This window comes from Passer montanus, unplaced genomic scaffold, assembly GCF_014805655.1.
Source record: "Passer montanus isolate IOZ18808 unplaced genomic scaffold, ASM1480565v1 scaffold2, whole genome shotgun sequence".
In the NCBI taxonomy this organism is placed as follows: Eukaryota; Metazoa; Chordata; class Aves; order Passeriformes; family Passeridae; genus Passer; species Passer montanus.
The window spans coordinates 18096094-18111366 of record NW_024366591.1 but is presented as its reverse complement, the minus strand read 5'-3'; the positions used below and the strand labels follow the sequence as shown (position 1 = coordinate 18111366).

The following is a 15273-nucleotide window of genomic DNA, read 5'->3' as shown; positions in this document are numbered from 1 at the left end:
GTGGGAGAAGGAAGATCTGTAACTGGAGAAATTGCTCAATGGAGTTACTGACAGCTAAGCCACATCTTAGGGAAGATCAGGGCACTTAAATTTCATGACAGATTACGTTAATTTTCAGAATTTTTCAGTTTGTCCCGGAATTTAGATGCAATCTGTTCATGTACCTTGCATAGTCCTACAAGGCAAGTTCTGTCTGTATGCAAAAACTTGGGATTTTAACAATCAGATTGTACTAGGATGGAGTTTGCTAGATTCATTTTCGATGCTGTTGAAATTAATGGAGTCTATGAGTTGTTTTTGTTGCATTTGTGAGTTGTCAGATGTTTGTTCTTTGTAAAAAGTCAGAGAGGATCTGTTAAAAATCCCGAGCCAGCAGGAGTAAAACAGACGCCTGTTCCTTTTTTAGCATTCCAACATCACGATACTGGAATATCTCACTTGAAAAATGCTACCCTAAAGTAGCCTCCAACAGCTTTATATTTCTTCCAGCAGCTACAGCAAATCCAGCTTCTAATGCTTTAACTTCAGCTTCAGTCAAAGGTTTGGTTGTTTCCCTGATGCAGAATGACAGTCCCTGTTCTGAAAATGTATTGATTGGATTTCCTGGGAGTTTTGTTTAACCAGCAACATTAGAAACTTCAGTGTTAGTACTAAATGTCATGAAGGGAGGCATCTTGTTTTATCGACATCTTTCTGTAACATTATCGACTGTTCAGTTTGTACAACCAAAACCTGAGATTGGGAATAATTCTGCCTTCTACTCCTCATATGTATTCCAATTATGATAAAGCTTGAGCATTCTTATTGTTGATGAGTTCTATTTACTTACATTGAACCAAATCAAATAGCAAATCTATCATGTGCAAAAAAGGCACTGCTGTTAGAAAATTACACTTCTACAAAACAGTGGGCTTCCTGAGCTGGACCTGCAACGTACCAGGTCTTTGGTCACTCCACTCTAGCTTTGTGGATCTTGGTGCTGCCAAACCACCTTCTGCTGGTCCTGTGTCTGGTCCAGAGCATTGCAGCATCACAACAGATCTTAGAGGAACTGTGGAGTTCAGTGCAATAGTATTGCTGTTTATGTAGCAAAGCCACCATTCACATCCAAGCTGTTCCTCTTGAGCTGAATTTTTAGCTTCTTGGCTGTTGTAATATTAATCTCTTCACAAGAGGAATACTTCAGAGCAAAATACCCCATCTTTTGCTTACCATATGTCTTTTGGAAATTGGTGTATTTCAGACGGTTAGTTGAAGTGTCTTTGATATCTTGAGCATTTAAGGGGGTTGCAATCTTGAATGCTAAGTTTCATGAATGATAGTTCAAAAATCTTTAGTTGAAAAACTTATTAATTTACCAAAACTAAGTTGTGAAACTCATCTCAAGTTAGCACATAGACTAAAGAGGTCAGTGCATTCCAGAGAAGGGAGTTTTTCATCCCAAGCTTGGGTTTCATGGAGAACCAAGACACTTGTGTTTCAGAACTGAACCCACCTTTCATCTCTTGGTACCATTGGAAAGCTGTGTGTGCTTTCCCAGTGCTGTTCACCACAGTTTCCCCTTCAAAGCACACAACATCTGGGCACTACAGCAGCCCTGCATTTGTGTGACTTCTAATCAGCTGCAGCTTCACTGTACTGGAGGCTTGGTCATGTTTGATATTGTGTAAAGACATCCTGTATTTATGTTGTGGTTCTGACTCACACTCAGAATGTATTGGGTGATTTTAGGTATTTGGTTATCAGATTTTCCATATTCTGCAAATGCAGTTCTGCAGTTGGTAGTACATGTAAGATCAGTTGTAATGACAAGCAGTATGAAAGAAGAAGATGAGTCAAGAGAAGAATAGAACAAGGGGCCAAAGAATCACTTCAAAATAAGTACTTGGGTTTTTAAACATTATTCCTATTATCACTTACCTTTTGTGTTCAAGGGTTAACAAACCACTATAACTTGTTACCTTTTTCCAATATTCTGTCTGACCTCCTAGGTCTGCAAACAGACACACAAAAAAATTAATTTAAGTATCTAAAAATGTAACTTCTTAATTTCTCTGTTAGATCCTTTGGGGATATCCTGTGGCTTAACCTTTTGTCTGAAGGTCAAGAGAGTTTTACTCATCTGACATAAGTACCTTGAGTGTGGCATTTATAACCTGAGTAATGTTATGGATGATAACACCATTAGACATTTTTACAGCTTCAGCAGGAGTTCAGCCAGCAGGACTATCAGGCTGATAAATGCTTTCATCTTAAAGGTTGTATTGCTACAATAACCCTGAAACTTGAAGCTGCTCCTTGAAACCTACAGCCTGGCTGAAGAGATGAAGTGTGCCCTCTGATATTTCTCTGTTGCTAAAGAGCTCTCTCAAGTTCCAGTGCAAGAATTAAGATGCTGACATGCAGCTGTTCTGAATTGGAAATTACTGAGGACTTCATAATTTAAAATTATTTGGGGGCAGTGCTACTCAAAAGAATTAGCTTTAGATTGAGATGAGAATGAACTGTTGTGTGATGAATTCAAAGATTTTGTTCCTACCCAGTTATAAAATGTTTCTGCAGGGTTTTAGGAGGCAGACTCTTGTACTGCTATTTTCAGAAACAACAGAGGCTCACCTCCTCTGTCTGGGTATTTGCAGTTATGGAACTTCTTGCAGACTAGTTAGAAACTTACCTCTAGTAGACTGAGAGTGGTGTGAGAAGCTAGCAGTGACAACTGGTAGGATTTTGCCTTTGTAAAAGTTAGTTTTGTTGAGATCAGAGAGTGGCTGTGTTTGGAAAATGAATAGTGAAAGTGGCTGTGCACTGATCATGCGTGTGAAAACAGTGAAAAAAATGAACAGGGTGAAAGAAGATGTGATGATACAAGTGGAGGAAGAATAGAATAAGGGATCACAAGGGAGCATGGTGTGAGACAAAGAGGTTGAGTTCTTGCTTTTGCATTTAAGAATAATATTCTGAGTCTTGTAGCAAACTTCAGTTGCTGTTTTTAACCCAGCAACCATTTAACACAAAAATATTTGTAATATGTAATGATTACAGTTAAGGCAGCCAGATACTGATTTTTTCAATATTTTTGATAATGGGAAACAACTCCATTGTTTTTCTTATGATTTTAATGACTTTATGGGAATTCTGTTAAATTCTCATTCCAGTTTACAACGTTCATTATTTTGATAATAAAAAGAACTCTAATATTTTTTTTGTTTGTTTGCTTTGGTTTGTGGGTTTTGGTGGTTTGTTTGTTTTTGTTTGGTGATGGGGTTTTTTGGTTTTTTTGGTGGGTTTTTTTTGGTGGGTTTGTTTTGTTTTGGGGGGTTTTTTGTTTTGTTTTTTGGGGTTTTTTTAACTAAGGCTTAGGAAGCCACACTTCCTTTCTGAAACTTTCAAAAGTGCAATAATGACAATTGCTTCCTAGGAGACTACTGTTGAATAAGTCTGATACAATACACACATTGCATGCTGCAAGTCTGACGCTGCCTCTCAGCAGGAAGATAGAAAAGAAGACCTCTGACAGCAGAGGTCACTGAGGGTGATTGCGGGCTTTGAACAACACCTGTACATGGAGATCCTAAGTAGGCTGTGATTCTACACCTTGGGAAAGAGATGACTAGGCAATTAGATCATAGAGGTCTGTAAAATTGTGACCAGTGTTCAGAATGTAAGTAGGGAATGATTATTTGTTTCTTCCAGTGTAAGGAGCTAAAGGTTACCAAATGAAATTATCAGTTATCAGAGAAGAGGGATTGTGGGGTTTTTTTGTTGAAAGCTACAGGAGTGTGCAGGGGAGATGCTTGCTCAGTGCATACTGTTCTTTTACTCTTCTCCAAACACTTGACCACTCTTAAAGGTGAGATCCAAGGCCAGGTGAATTTCTGACCTGGGCATATAATTGTTAGAACCTTAAATTGACAAGTACTGGAAATAGGTGGCCGACTGAAGAGCAAGTGTGAGATTTGACCTTCCTTTTAGCTTCATTTTTAATGCTGGCTAGTTTTCAAGCTGATGGGTGCTTTTAAACTTGCTTTAAAATGTATTTGCTTCATATGGAATTATGTGATGGCAGCAACAGCCTTGGCTAATGCATTTATTGCTTTAGGATTTATTAGTCCTTATTTCCTGATTTTTCTCTTCAAATTCATCAAATATGCAGGATTTTAACTTTCTTAAATCCTCAGGAAGAATTTATTAAGAAAGAAATTGCAGGTTCCAGTCAGTTTGACTTCAGTCTGTGATTGGCTATGGATTTGTTTAAGGGCAAGAAAAAACTTGGATTATCAATTTTGTGTTTGAAATGGTGGGTGGAAGCTCTTCTCATTCATCTCTTCCTGGATGTGCAGCACATTGCCTTATTGCCTTCCCCTTGGCCTATGGTAATCTTCCAGTTGCCTGATCATACTGCTTTTTCCCTTTTTTTTTTTTTTAAAGCATTTTCCCACTTTCTCTAGCTCATTAACTGAATAATCTATCCTTCTCTATTCACCTTTCTATTTCTCATGAGCCATTTGAAATCTCTGTAAGGACCTCACTTTTGTCAGCTGTGTCTTTTTTTTTTTAATATTGTTATGACTGATGCATACCTTGGTTTTTGCCACCAAGTTTTACGTGTTTTTGTATTATCTAAGACTACTAAAGAATCTGTTTTAGCATTACTGCCAGCTCACTTTAATTGTGGTACTGATCAAGTTCAAATGAAGTGTAGTGTCTCATATTAAAGTGAATGAAATGCATCTACCATGAAACATTACTTGCTCACAGATTTTACAAACTTACCTGTAGACTCTGCTGCTTTAACTTAATTCTTCACATTTGTCTTTGATATGGCACCCTTTCACATCCCTGAATGCTTTGCTTTCAATTAATTTCCAGGGTAGCTAGTAATTACAAGATGCCCCGTGGCTGACATGTGGTGGGACTGAGGTTGTTGTGTTGTTTTCAGGTACTGTTTGGCACTGCTGATGGACAGGTTATTGTCATGGACTGCCACGGGCGAATGCTGGCCCACGTGCTCCTTCACGAGTCAGATGGCATCCTCAACATGTCCTGGAACTACCCCAGCTTCCTGGTGGAGGACAGCAGCGAGAGCGACACGGACTCTGATGACTATTCCCCACCACAAGGTAGGGAGGGTTTTGGGCACACCCTTCTGCTTCAGCCTTGCTCGTGCTCATGAAGACATCTCAAGTGCCAGGGTGATGTCATGCCCTACCAAACCAGCAGGGTGGCCATGGTTTCAAGCTGTTGTGGAGCAGAGAGCTGGTATGGGAGAGTGGCTTTGCTCCCAGCTGTGCCACCAGTCTTACTGCAGGTCGTACCTCATCTGCTCTGCTTCTGTTTGCACAAATGAGATAAAAGCACAAAGCTCGATAAGTTTTCGGTGAGGGTGAGTGAAAAACAGTAGTCAGGTTTCACTGATAAGCAGATACTAAACAGATATGAGGTATTGCAGTGGTTTGTGTATAGGGAGGTAGTCAGAGAGCAGCCACAGAAATTAATGCACTATTACATAGATTCATGTGAAAGGACAGCAGTACTAGACATGGTGTAAGGTACTATATATTTCATTTTATCTCTGTTTTGTAGGATTTCTGTAATGCTCATCATTACAGTCCCATTCTTCATAGTCCTGACATAAAGAGTTCCATAAATACCCCAGAAGGCTCAGAAATGAAGATATTTCCTGCAATTACACAGGGTAGAAGCAGGGTGACTGGGTTGGCTGGCGTTATTAACTCACATGCTTCAGAGCACATTGCCAGTTTGAGAGTCAGGAAAAAATCCTTCCCTCTCCTTAAGTCTCAATACAACTTGTTTGGTGAAATGTTTTGGTTTTAAAGTCTTTGGAAATCATCAGTAGCAAAGACTTATGAGGCCTAGGTGTCCATGCACAGTCCATCCCACCCTTCTCATTCAAGCAATGATAATACTACCTGTTGATGTGATTGATCACTTTATAAGCTTTTGAGCTGTTTCTGTGTTCCAATGTATAAAGCCTGAACTACATTAAGAACTAAGTTTATATAACAGTCAGTGATTGTACAGTGGAAATTTTAAATACATAACAATTATTCAAAAATAATTCTGAATTTGCATCTTGGATCTGAACCTCTGAATTGAGGACTTTTGCAGTTTTAACTTTAATTTGGATTCACACCAAAAAATCTACCTTTTCCAGTATATGTGTCTAAGCTTATGTATTTAAGCTTATGTATATAAGGTTATGTATTTAACAAATATTGAAAGAAGAGATCTGATCACCTGGTAAAATGTTAGAATATTTTAAAACTGGTTTTTGTTTTGGCTTTCATGCCTCACTTCTGGTACTGGGTAAGATTTCTTACTTTAGAAGGAAAGAAACTAATTTCAACCTAGCAAGCTCCTAAAGCAAGACAGACAACAAAAATCAATTGGATTTTTCCAGGGTTTTTGTTTTGTTTTTCAGAAATACTGAGGTTCCAGTTGGAGGATGGTGAAATTGCAGATGAGAGCTTAAATGATCCAAATGTGTGTGTTAGCTTTTTCTGAGTCAGGCAGGGGGTGGGTGGACTCATTACAAGCCTATTTTAATGATTACCCAAACATGATGTGTTTTCTTTAGAGCAGATGCAGCATAAACCTCTCAAAGGTGACAAGCCTTTGACTCACACAGATGTGTAGGAAGGACTAGAAGTTTGTTGGGATTTTCTTATTAAATTATACACACACAGAGGTGCCAGTTACTAGACATCTTTCTCCAAAATGCTTTCTCATCAGCTTTTTTACAGGTTCAGAAAACAATACTACTCTTAACTGGTTCTCCCATTTTTGTTGACTGGAAAGATGGTGACTGGGCCTTTTACAGGCACTTAATCAGGGACCAGTGGCATCTCCTCTCAGAAACTGTAAACAGGAGTTCAACACCAAAAGCTACAGATGGCAATATTGGTCATGAAGTATATGAGCAAAAGAATTTTAGTGAATTGCTCAAAAGTAGCTCAGAGGACCAGAGACTTTGCAGAAATGGTTTTTAAAGCTGAGTGTTCCATTTGGGCTCACCTGTACTTTTGGGTGCCTTGGATCCTGTTATGCAGAATGGCAGGTGTCTTTTCGTGCTGCTGCCTAGACATTTAAAATGCAGTAATCTGTGAAAGGTCAGTATGTTCTCTTAGAAGTTCTTAAAATGTCTGTGTGACTTCAGGAAGAATCCTTGGTACCTGCCCAAGCAAAAAGGGTATAGAACAAATTGCTTTTAATGTCATTATAATGTTCATCATGCTGGTTTTCAGCTGGGGTTCTGAGAAAGTCTTCTAAGGCACTGGTTTTCCATTTCTTTGTCACTTTGAGGAGTTGAGAATGGAGGAAGACTGAAAAACACCACTATGTGACATAATAGTATATACATAAATCACTGTGGGTATGATGCAGTGAAAATTGACAAAGTGAAAGCACTGAGGTTTCACAGAAACAGAGAAGCTTAACTAGCTAAACCTGCTTTGCTTGTTCCCACAGATGTTGCAGAAATAAGCAGGTAGAGAGGCTTGGAACAACTCCTGATGGTGCTGGGCTGAAGTACAGTGTGTTTCGGCCTGGATGTGATTATTTTTGGTTGTTCACCTTCTGCTCACTCAGAGCCTTGTTTTGCAGACGGACCAGCTGCCTATCCAGTGCCGGTGCAGAACACCAAGCCACTGCTTACTGTCAGCTTCACGTCAGGAGACATCAGTTTGATGAACAACTACGATGATTTGTCTCCTACTATCATCCGCTCAGGGTTGAAAGGTATGAAAAAGAAGCCATTCCTCCCTCTCCTGTGCCCTGTTTTTCGTGTATTTTTGATGATGTGTGCATAGGTTGCATTTTTGTGCCTCTTGCTCCTTAACCCAGGAGCCCTCGGTGCTGTTATTGCAGTTTCCAGCAGTGACACCTGCTGGAGGAAGAGCAGTTCTTGGCTGATGGAGTTTTTGTGTTTGAAAAAATGCTTCACAATATTTTTGAGATTGTGTTTTTGTGGCAGTTGTGTAGGGCAACTGATCTGTTTTGCAGTTTTCCAGCAGAATGCACTAATGTGTTTCTTTGTGTGAATGTCTCTGCTACATAACACTTTGTTTGCATGTCTAATTCACAGTGTCTTCCATGCTTTGGTAACCTGGTATAAATTGCAATGCTGCTTTGGTTCTCACAATTATTGAAAACTTGCTAGAATTATTAATTGTCAAGAAGTAAGTTATTCTGAGAGAAGAAAAAATTCCAGTGATTAATTACTATACATTTTGCTAAGTGATGTGCATGAATGTTTGTACAATCAGTATTCCATGTAAAATCTTTAACTCACATTGAAATTTTTACTGTTCTTACCTACTAAAAATGTCCTTTACTTTGCCAGTACTCTCTGTGCAATTTACTGTGCTTTGCCTGCAGAGGCATTTTAATTCAATACAGCACATAGGCACATGCTTAAATATAGGTTCCACCAAAGCTTTTTCATCTCCACAGGTAAATTAGTTTTAAATTAGATGAAAAGAGAATTAGGCTGTTGGAGCAAACTCTTAGCTGTTCTGAAATAGTGGGATGTTTTTGGTGAAAAGTTGCCCTAACATCGTCCCCACCGTTTTTGGGTGATCTGTTATGTACAGTAGTCTTGGGAGGTTAAAGCATCACCTTTGAGGTTTCTTTTCCATTCCTTTCTCCATCTGTGCCAACCCCAGAAATGTGTGAGCACCAAAACGCAGCATCGTGAGACAACCCTACAATCCAGAAAACTTCATCAGCTGAAAGGATACCAAAAGTGTGGAGACCTGGAGCCAACTTAAAGAAGCTCTTGTGATAATCACCAATGGGTCTGCTCAGCATTTCTGCAATATTAGAGTAATTAGGGTACTGAGCAGTCTTGAGTTGTCATCTAGTCCAGCTTTCAGCTGGAAACAGTAGCAGAAACGGACCCCATCTTATTCTCTGCTTAGAGTTGCAGGGCTCTGTCTTGCTGAGGATGTCTGTCCTGTTTCTCCTTCCCCATTGACTTTCACTAGGGCAAAAAAAATCCCTTAAATATGTTACCCTGCTGTAGCAAAATGTTAATGTGCTAGATAGGGTAGGAATATTTTTATTGGTTATAAGCTGGACTACATTTTTGTTATCATTAGACAAAAATCATGCAGCATCTTACTGAATTGGGAATGTGTGTGAGACAGAGAAAGATTATTAGGATATTGCTGTCTGTTGTTTTAAGCACTGTACAATGGAAAGTACTTTATGTCTGGTTCTATACAGATGTTCACACTTCCTGTAGCTTCATAATTTTTTCAAGTGACTCTAAATTTTACTGGATTTTATCACAGGCAAGAATGTGCAAAACCACCAAGTGGGGTCTTCAGTCTGCAAGTCCTTGTTCATGTGTTTGTGTTTAAAATCTCAAAGTATTGCTCTGTGATCTCTGCAGCAGCTATCCTTGCCTTTATTGGCTGCTGTAGGCTACTCATTGTATTTTTAAAGCAGGCAACTATGAAATTATTTCAAGCAGTAGCAATATATCCTTAATATATAGAGAATATATATATTCTACTAGTTTTGCAGAGTTGTCATTTTACTGATAATATTTCTGTTAAATTGACAGAGGAAAAACCTTGATAATTTGATTATCCAAATAAAAGTTCTTTTGACCCAGCTTGAACAGTCGTGGTAGTTTTGTCAGTCCTAGTGGAGGTCCTGAACTGTTCAGATGTATCCTTTTTTTTTTTAACTGTGTGATTCTCAGTACACTGTTTCCTGCAGAACTGCTGAGCTACATCTATTAATTGTACTAGTTAGCCACAACTACTGCCTGCAGGGCTGTTGCACATTTACAGTGCTCTGTGTTCAAGGCTGGCTGATATACATGCCTGTGGTGGCTGGAAAGCAGGGGTGACTGATCCACGTGTAGACCATTACCCTAAATGAAACCTCCATTTGATTTCTCATCTCTGTGCTAGTGCTGAGAACCTGTTCATCAGTTATTCTGTGTGAAGGTCCAGTAGTCATTGAAGAGCCTCTTGGCAGTGCAAGTGTGTCAGTAGAGCCACACTGCGCTGAGGGGATGCTGCAGCCCACATCCACCCCTTTGCTGCATTTGCAGCAGTCTAATTCTAGGACTTTGAGAGAGAGAAAACTGCTGGACACTCCTTCCTCTTGTAATGGGGATCAGCTGAAAGTTTTACCTGAAGACATGTATCCAAAGGAGACAGTTTTTTCATTATGGTAGTTCCACAGTTATCCAGTTACCAAAAGTGGAGCTGATCAGCTTGCCTTGTTTATTTCTAACCTGCATATCTTTTTCCTGTCCAAGAAACAAGAATTAAATCCCATCATAGGTTACTTAGAGGGCTGAAAACTAAGAGAAAACAAGAGCCATACAATGCCTAGCTGTGGAAAAATTACCTTGAGGAACATGTGGCTTCCCCCTGATATGTACAGAAGCATAATTCCCACGAGAAATATCAGAAAGCTGAAATAATACAAAACCATTTTAAATTGCACTAAAAGTCCTTGCAAATGACAAGTTGACAACTTGAAACAATTTTGAGATCCTTCCTGCCAACTCTCATTTCTCTCCTGCTTCTTCATTTGGAGACAGCTTCTCGCCCACAAGTGTCTTCAAAAGGTTCTTGGCAGATTGAGCATCCCAGAGCACAAAAGTTTTGTCTTTGCCTTCACTTTGTCTCAGCACAACATAGCTGCCTTTCACCTCTGGTTTAAGAGTAGAAAGATTTAAAGACTAGCTCGGTATTCCTTGAACATGCAAATCTGCCTTTGAAACACGTGCAGAAATGCAAAATACTTTTTTAGAGTTACTCTAGAAGTGTGACAAAGAACTAGAGGATATAAGGGTTTGAAATAAGCATCCCCAAATTAAGCTGTGGGTGTCCCTCATCATGAGGTGCCTGTAAGAGAAGTAACTGATATATATATTCATATCCATGTATATGAGTCTGAGCAGTCCCTGTGTGATTCCAGCAAAGCCCTGCTAAGCAGCTGCCTAGATTTTCACAAGTCAGACTCACAGAATCATTAGGGTTGGAAGTAACCTCTGGGGATCAGCCAGTCCAACCCCTCTGCCAAGGTAGGGTCCTCCAGAACAGGTTACACAGGGACTTGTCTTGGTGGGTTTTGAATGTCTCCAGAGAGGGAGACTCCTCAGCCTCCCTGGGCAGTCTCTTCCAGTGCTCTACTGCCCTCAGTGTAAATAATTTTTTTCTCATGTTGAGGTGGAATTTCTTGTGCTTAGTTTATGGCCATTGCTCCTTGTCCTGTCACTGAAAAGAGTCTGGCACCGTCCTCTCTGCACAAACCTTTCAGATAATAATGAGATCCATTTTCAGGCTGCTCTAGACCAAACAAGCCCAGCTCCCTCAGTCTCTCCTTGTAAGAGAGATTCTCTAGAGCCCTCATCATCTTTGTGTGATGGTGGCAAAAGAAAACATATGACATGCAGGCCGTATGTATTTATGGACAAAAGTCCAAATGCTTTTAGTTTCATGTTATACTGTTGTAACTCTAGTTTGAGTTGTGCTAAAAGTTATATTGTCAACCATGAGAACATGAGGCACTGCCAGATATTCTGCTTTCTTGCATTATAGGCCTTTCCAGACAAACACTCTTTGCTACTCTCTTAGTAAGACTATTTATCTACATGTTAACTTGAATCTACTTCTTTACCCCAAAGCTTTATGTAGGATCTTCCACATCAGTTTCAACATCTCTAGTAAATTCTTGTCCTCAGGTGTTTAGGAGCAACTACTGATTACATTCTAAACTCACCATAGAATGAAAAGAATGGTTTTTACACATTTTTTTTTCAATTTACAGAATAAAGAGTCATTCTTAAAAGTCCATTTGTGGCATATTTTCTACTATTTCAATGAAAGTATATAGGTTTCTAAGTACTTAAGTAACTTTTGAGAGCATGTTTCATCTGTTCAAGTCACTCTGCAGAATCTGGAAATGCTGTTCCTGTTGATTCTAGCCAGTGTTTACTGCAAACCATCTTTGTGATTTCAGATGTGGTGGTACAGTGGTGCACACAAGGAGACCTGCTTGCAGTAGCAGGCATGGAGAAGCAGAGCCAGCTGGTTGACCTCAGCAATGGTTCCCTGCTGAAAAGCGCGCTTGTCAAGTTCTACAACGTGCGTGGGGAGCACATCTACACTCTGGAGACACCTGTGCAGGTAGGAGGCATTTTTAAAGTCTGTTCTCCATGCTTTGCTGACATGTTTTTCCCACATTAGCTCATTGCTGTAGACCTGCAATGTGGAAAAGGTTGCAAAATGTCCCAAATCCATCCTAAAACACAATATAGATAAAAATGAGCTCTAAACGGTGGTTGTTTGCTTTAAGGGAAACATGCAAGACTGCACTTGGTTCTAAAGTCTACTGTGCTAGGTATTGTGGAAATACAAAAAGAGAACATCTGTTTCCCAAACTCACTGGGCCATGAACGGACAGACAGACAAAGAAAATTCCATTGTTTTATGGATAAGTGACTGAGGAGGAAAAAACTGAATAACTTACTTAATGTTGTAGCAGCGCCAAGAGCTGGACAAAAATATTCCAAGTCCAGTATCATAACTACAGGTTTATTCTGTTACTGTAATTTTCCAATGTACAGTTATTTGGTGTGATGCAGTAACCTCAGTCATGTAACTTGCCAAGTAAATGCCAGCACATGGTCTGTGAGCTGCTCAGGAGCACAAAGGTCTTTGCTGGTACTTCAGAGCCCAGCTGAATGTAATTCTGTGTCATTTTCTGCAGAATAGGGATGACTTCATTCTGATTTCTGCTGCTAGTAATGAAAGTTTGCAATAGCTTTGAAATCTAAAAGTGAAGGAAAATGCTGTAGATATATTAATTATATTTAATGATGATACCATGTATTGTCATTTTTTTTCCAGTACCCTGATCTGGAATGGATGCAAAAGGGTGACATAGTAAACCATGTGCTAAGCCTTTGTGTTTGCTTATATTTAGCATTAACCTGTGCTTATTAACCTTAGCACTCTAATTTAGATAGAATTCTTTAGTTGTGTAAAGTGTAAAGTAACAGTCTCTAAAGCCAACCTAAACGTGTACAGTGATATCTAATGCTGATTTAGGTACCTAAAGGACTTACCCATAAGCACAGCTGAATTGCCTTAAAGGTAGCCCTTGCAGCAAAGTAGCACAGACCTTTTCTCTCTGGATCAGTTCTGAAGAAAACATGTTTATATCAGTGTTCCTTTTTCCCAGCCCAGGTGAAAAGCAAACCTTGTTCTGTTACTTCAGTACCAGAACTCAGTGTGTGCACATCAGCTGTTGAACCCTCTGGTGCCAGGCTGTGAAATCACTCTGTGGTTTGAGCATCAGAACCCGTCAGGTCAGGCTGTGACCTCTGTGTGTGCAGGCTTTTCCCTCACTGCTTTGTTCCTGCTAATCTCAATTTCTCCTTCACTTAAATACTTTCATCTCCTCTAGTTCTCCATGTATAGCTTCAACTTCTTTTCATGCTTTCAGCTCTTTCCTTTCTCCTCTACCCAACCAGCTGGGAGAAAGCACAAATTGTCCCTGATGTGCGGGCTAATTGTCCTGCCATTCTGTGAGTGCTTACAGGGCAGCTGAGAGGTCAGACAGAACAGGTGCATGCCAAGTTTGTACTGCAGTATTTCTAATAGTGGAAGTAGTAATATAAGCCTTTCTGCTCTTTCCAGCTGGTATTTTTGTTGGGAATAGCAATATTTTAATGTAAGGAAGATATCTTCCCCCATTGTCAACTGCAGACTAAAAGACAACTTCAGAAGCTGTAAGCCAGGTTGTTAATTGAAGGATGAGGACAGTCAGGAAGAGGCAACCACCAATTAACAACAGAATCAAGGAGTCTCATTTCCTTTGGAAATTAGGATAAAAATAACATTCAAACTGATATATTTATGTTTATTAAAAAGCTGTGCGCATATACCTACCTAAAATTAGAGCCACCCCTCTTCTCTTATTAGTCAGTGTTTAGTCTCTTTATTTGGTGCATCTAAATTCATATTTACTCAGCTGCAGGAGGAAGTGAGTGATCTTTCAGAAGAACACCTGTGTCTGCTCACATGGACTTTATTCTCCTATATATTTGAATGCTGGTCTAGCAGTATTACCAGCTAAATGACAGGTATGCTAGAACATTGTTAAGTATTTGGTTTACTGACAAAACCAGATAAAAACCAGTGTTGCAAAAAAATTGCTGGTGACTTCTGTTATGCTGTGCCTGTGCTCCACAGATGTATGTGCAAAAATGAGAGTGAGTCAGTGGTCCTAGTAATTTGTCTCATGACAAACTCATCAGAATAAATTAATTCGTTTTCTGTACCATGGCAGTCAGCCTTGTAATGGGATTTTATAAGATTCATCACCGGTTACTGAACTAAAAAAAAAAAAAAAAAAAAGAATTTGCTCATCTTGAACTCTTCTGCTAAGACTTTCTTATGAAGAAGCAAATGTGTGACTGAAAAGCACATTGATTATAAATGAATGTTGTTCTGAATACAAAAGCCAGAAAAAATAGAACAAAACATTAAAAAAATAATGGATTACAGGTACAAAACTGATTTTCCATGTGGTCCTCTGTCCCAATTCTTTGACATATCAAATGTCTGAAAATTTTACCAGCAAAATATACAGAACTGTTTTTGTTTCTGCTGTTTGTCTGTCCTGTCTTCGGTAGGATAGTCAGGAAACAGATTTTGTTGTTTATAACAAAACTCAGTCTAAGACTGACAGGATTTATATGCAACTTCGCTAGAATGTTACTGAACATAAAGTCACTGCAAACCCCAGTCGTAGAATAGATTTGGGAACTGCAGGTAACTCATCTCAGTGATGACTGCTGTCATGGATCCCTTCAAGATGTTCTATATGCTGCCTTCTGCTCCAGCTTTAGTGTGGTTTTGGCATCCTCTGTCTTGTTTGATTAACTCTCTTAAGCTTTTACCTTCAGTGTAGGAATTTATAGTTCATAAACCTAGTTTGCTGACTGTAAAGCTCTAGATAGGGAAATCACACTTGTTTGGAAGTATTGAAATAAAAGCAGTAACTTTGCTTGAAAAACAACATTCATAAACAGAGTGGTAGAGTTGGCACAGTGTAGCAGTCACTCCTGTTCCTGGCTCTGGGGCTCCAGCCTGGCGTCCTGGCAAGGATGTGTTTGCAGAATAGAGTGGAAAGAGCTGAAAAAGCATCTGTAAGGGCTGGTCAAATATTGAACTGAATTCTATGCAGAGAGCATCTTTTAAGGGCTGGTGATCAGCT

At 39.4% G+C, this 15273-nt stretch overlaps 1 protein-coding gene across 1 annotated transcript in view; it reads left to right on the top strand.

The window, feature by feature from the left end:
* Positions 1 to 15273, top strand: part of TULP4 (TUB like protein 4) — a 130923-nt gene that overhangs the window by 87150 nt on the left and 28500 nt on the right. The window contains 3 exon segments of the mRNA XM_039706798.1: positions 4940 to 5120; positions 7624 to 7758; positions 12010 to 12176. Coding sequence (XP_039562732.1) covers positions 4940 to 5120; positions 7624 to 7758; positions 12010 to 12176 — 483 coding nt within the window.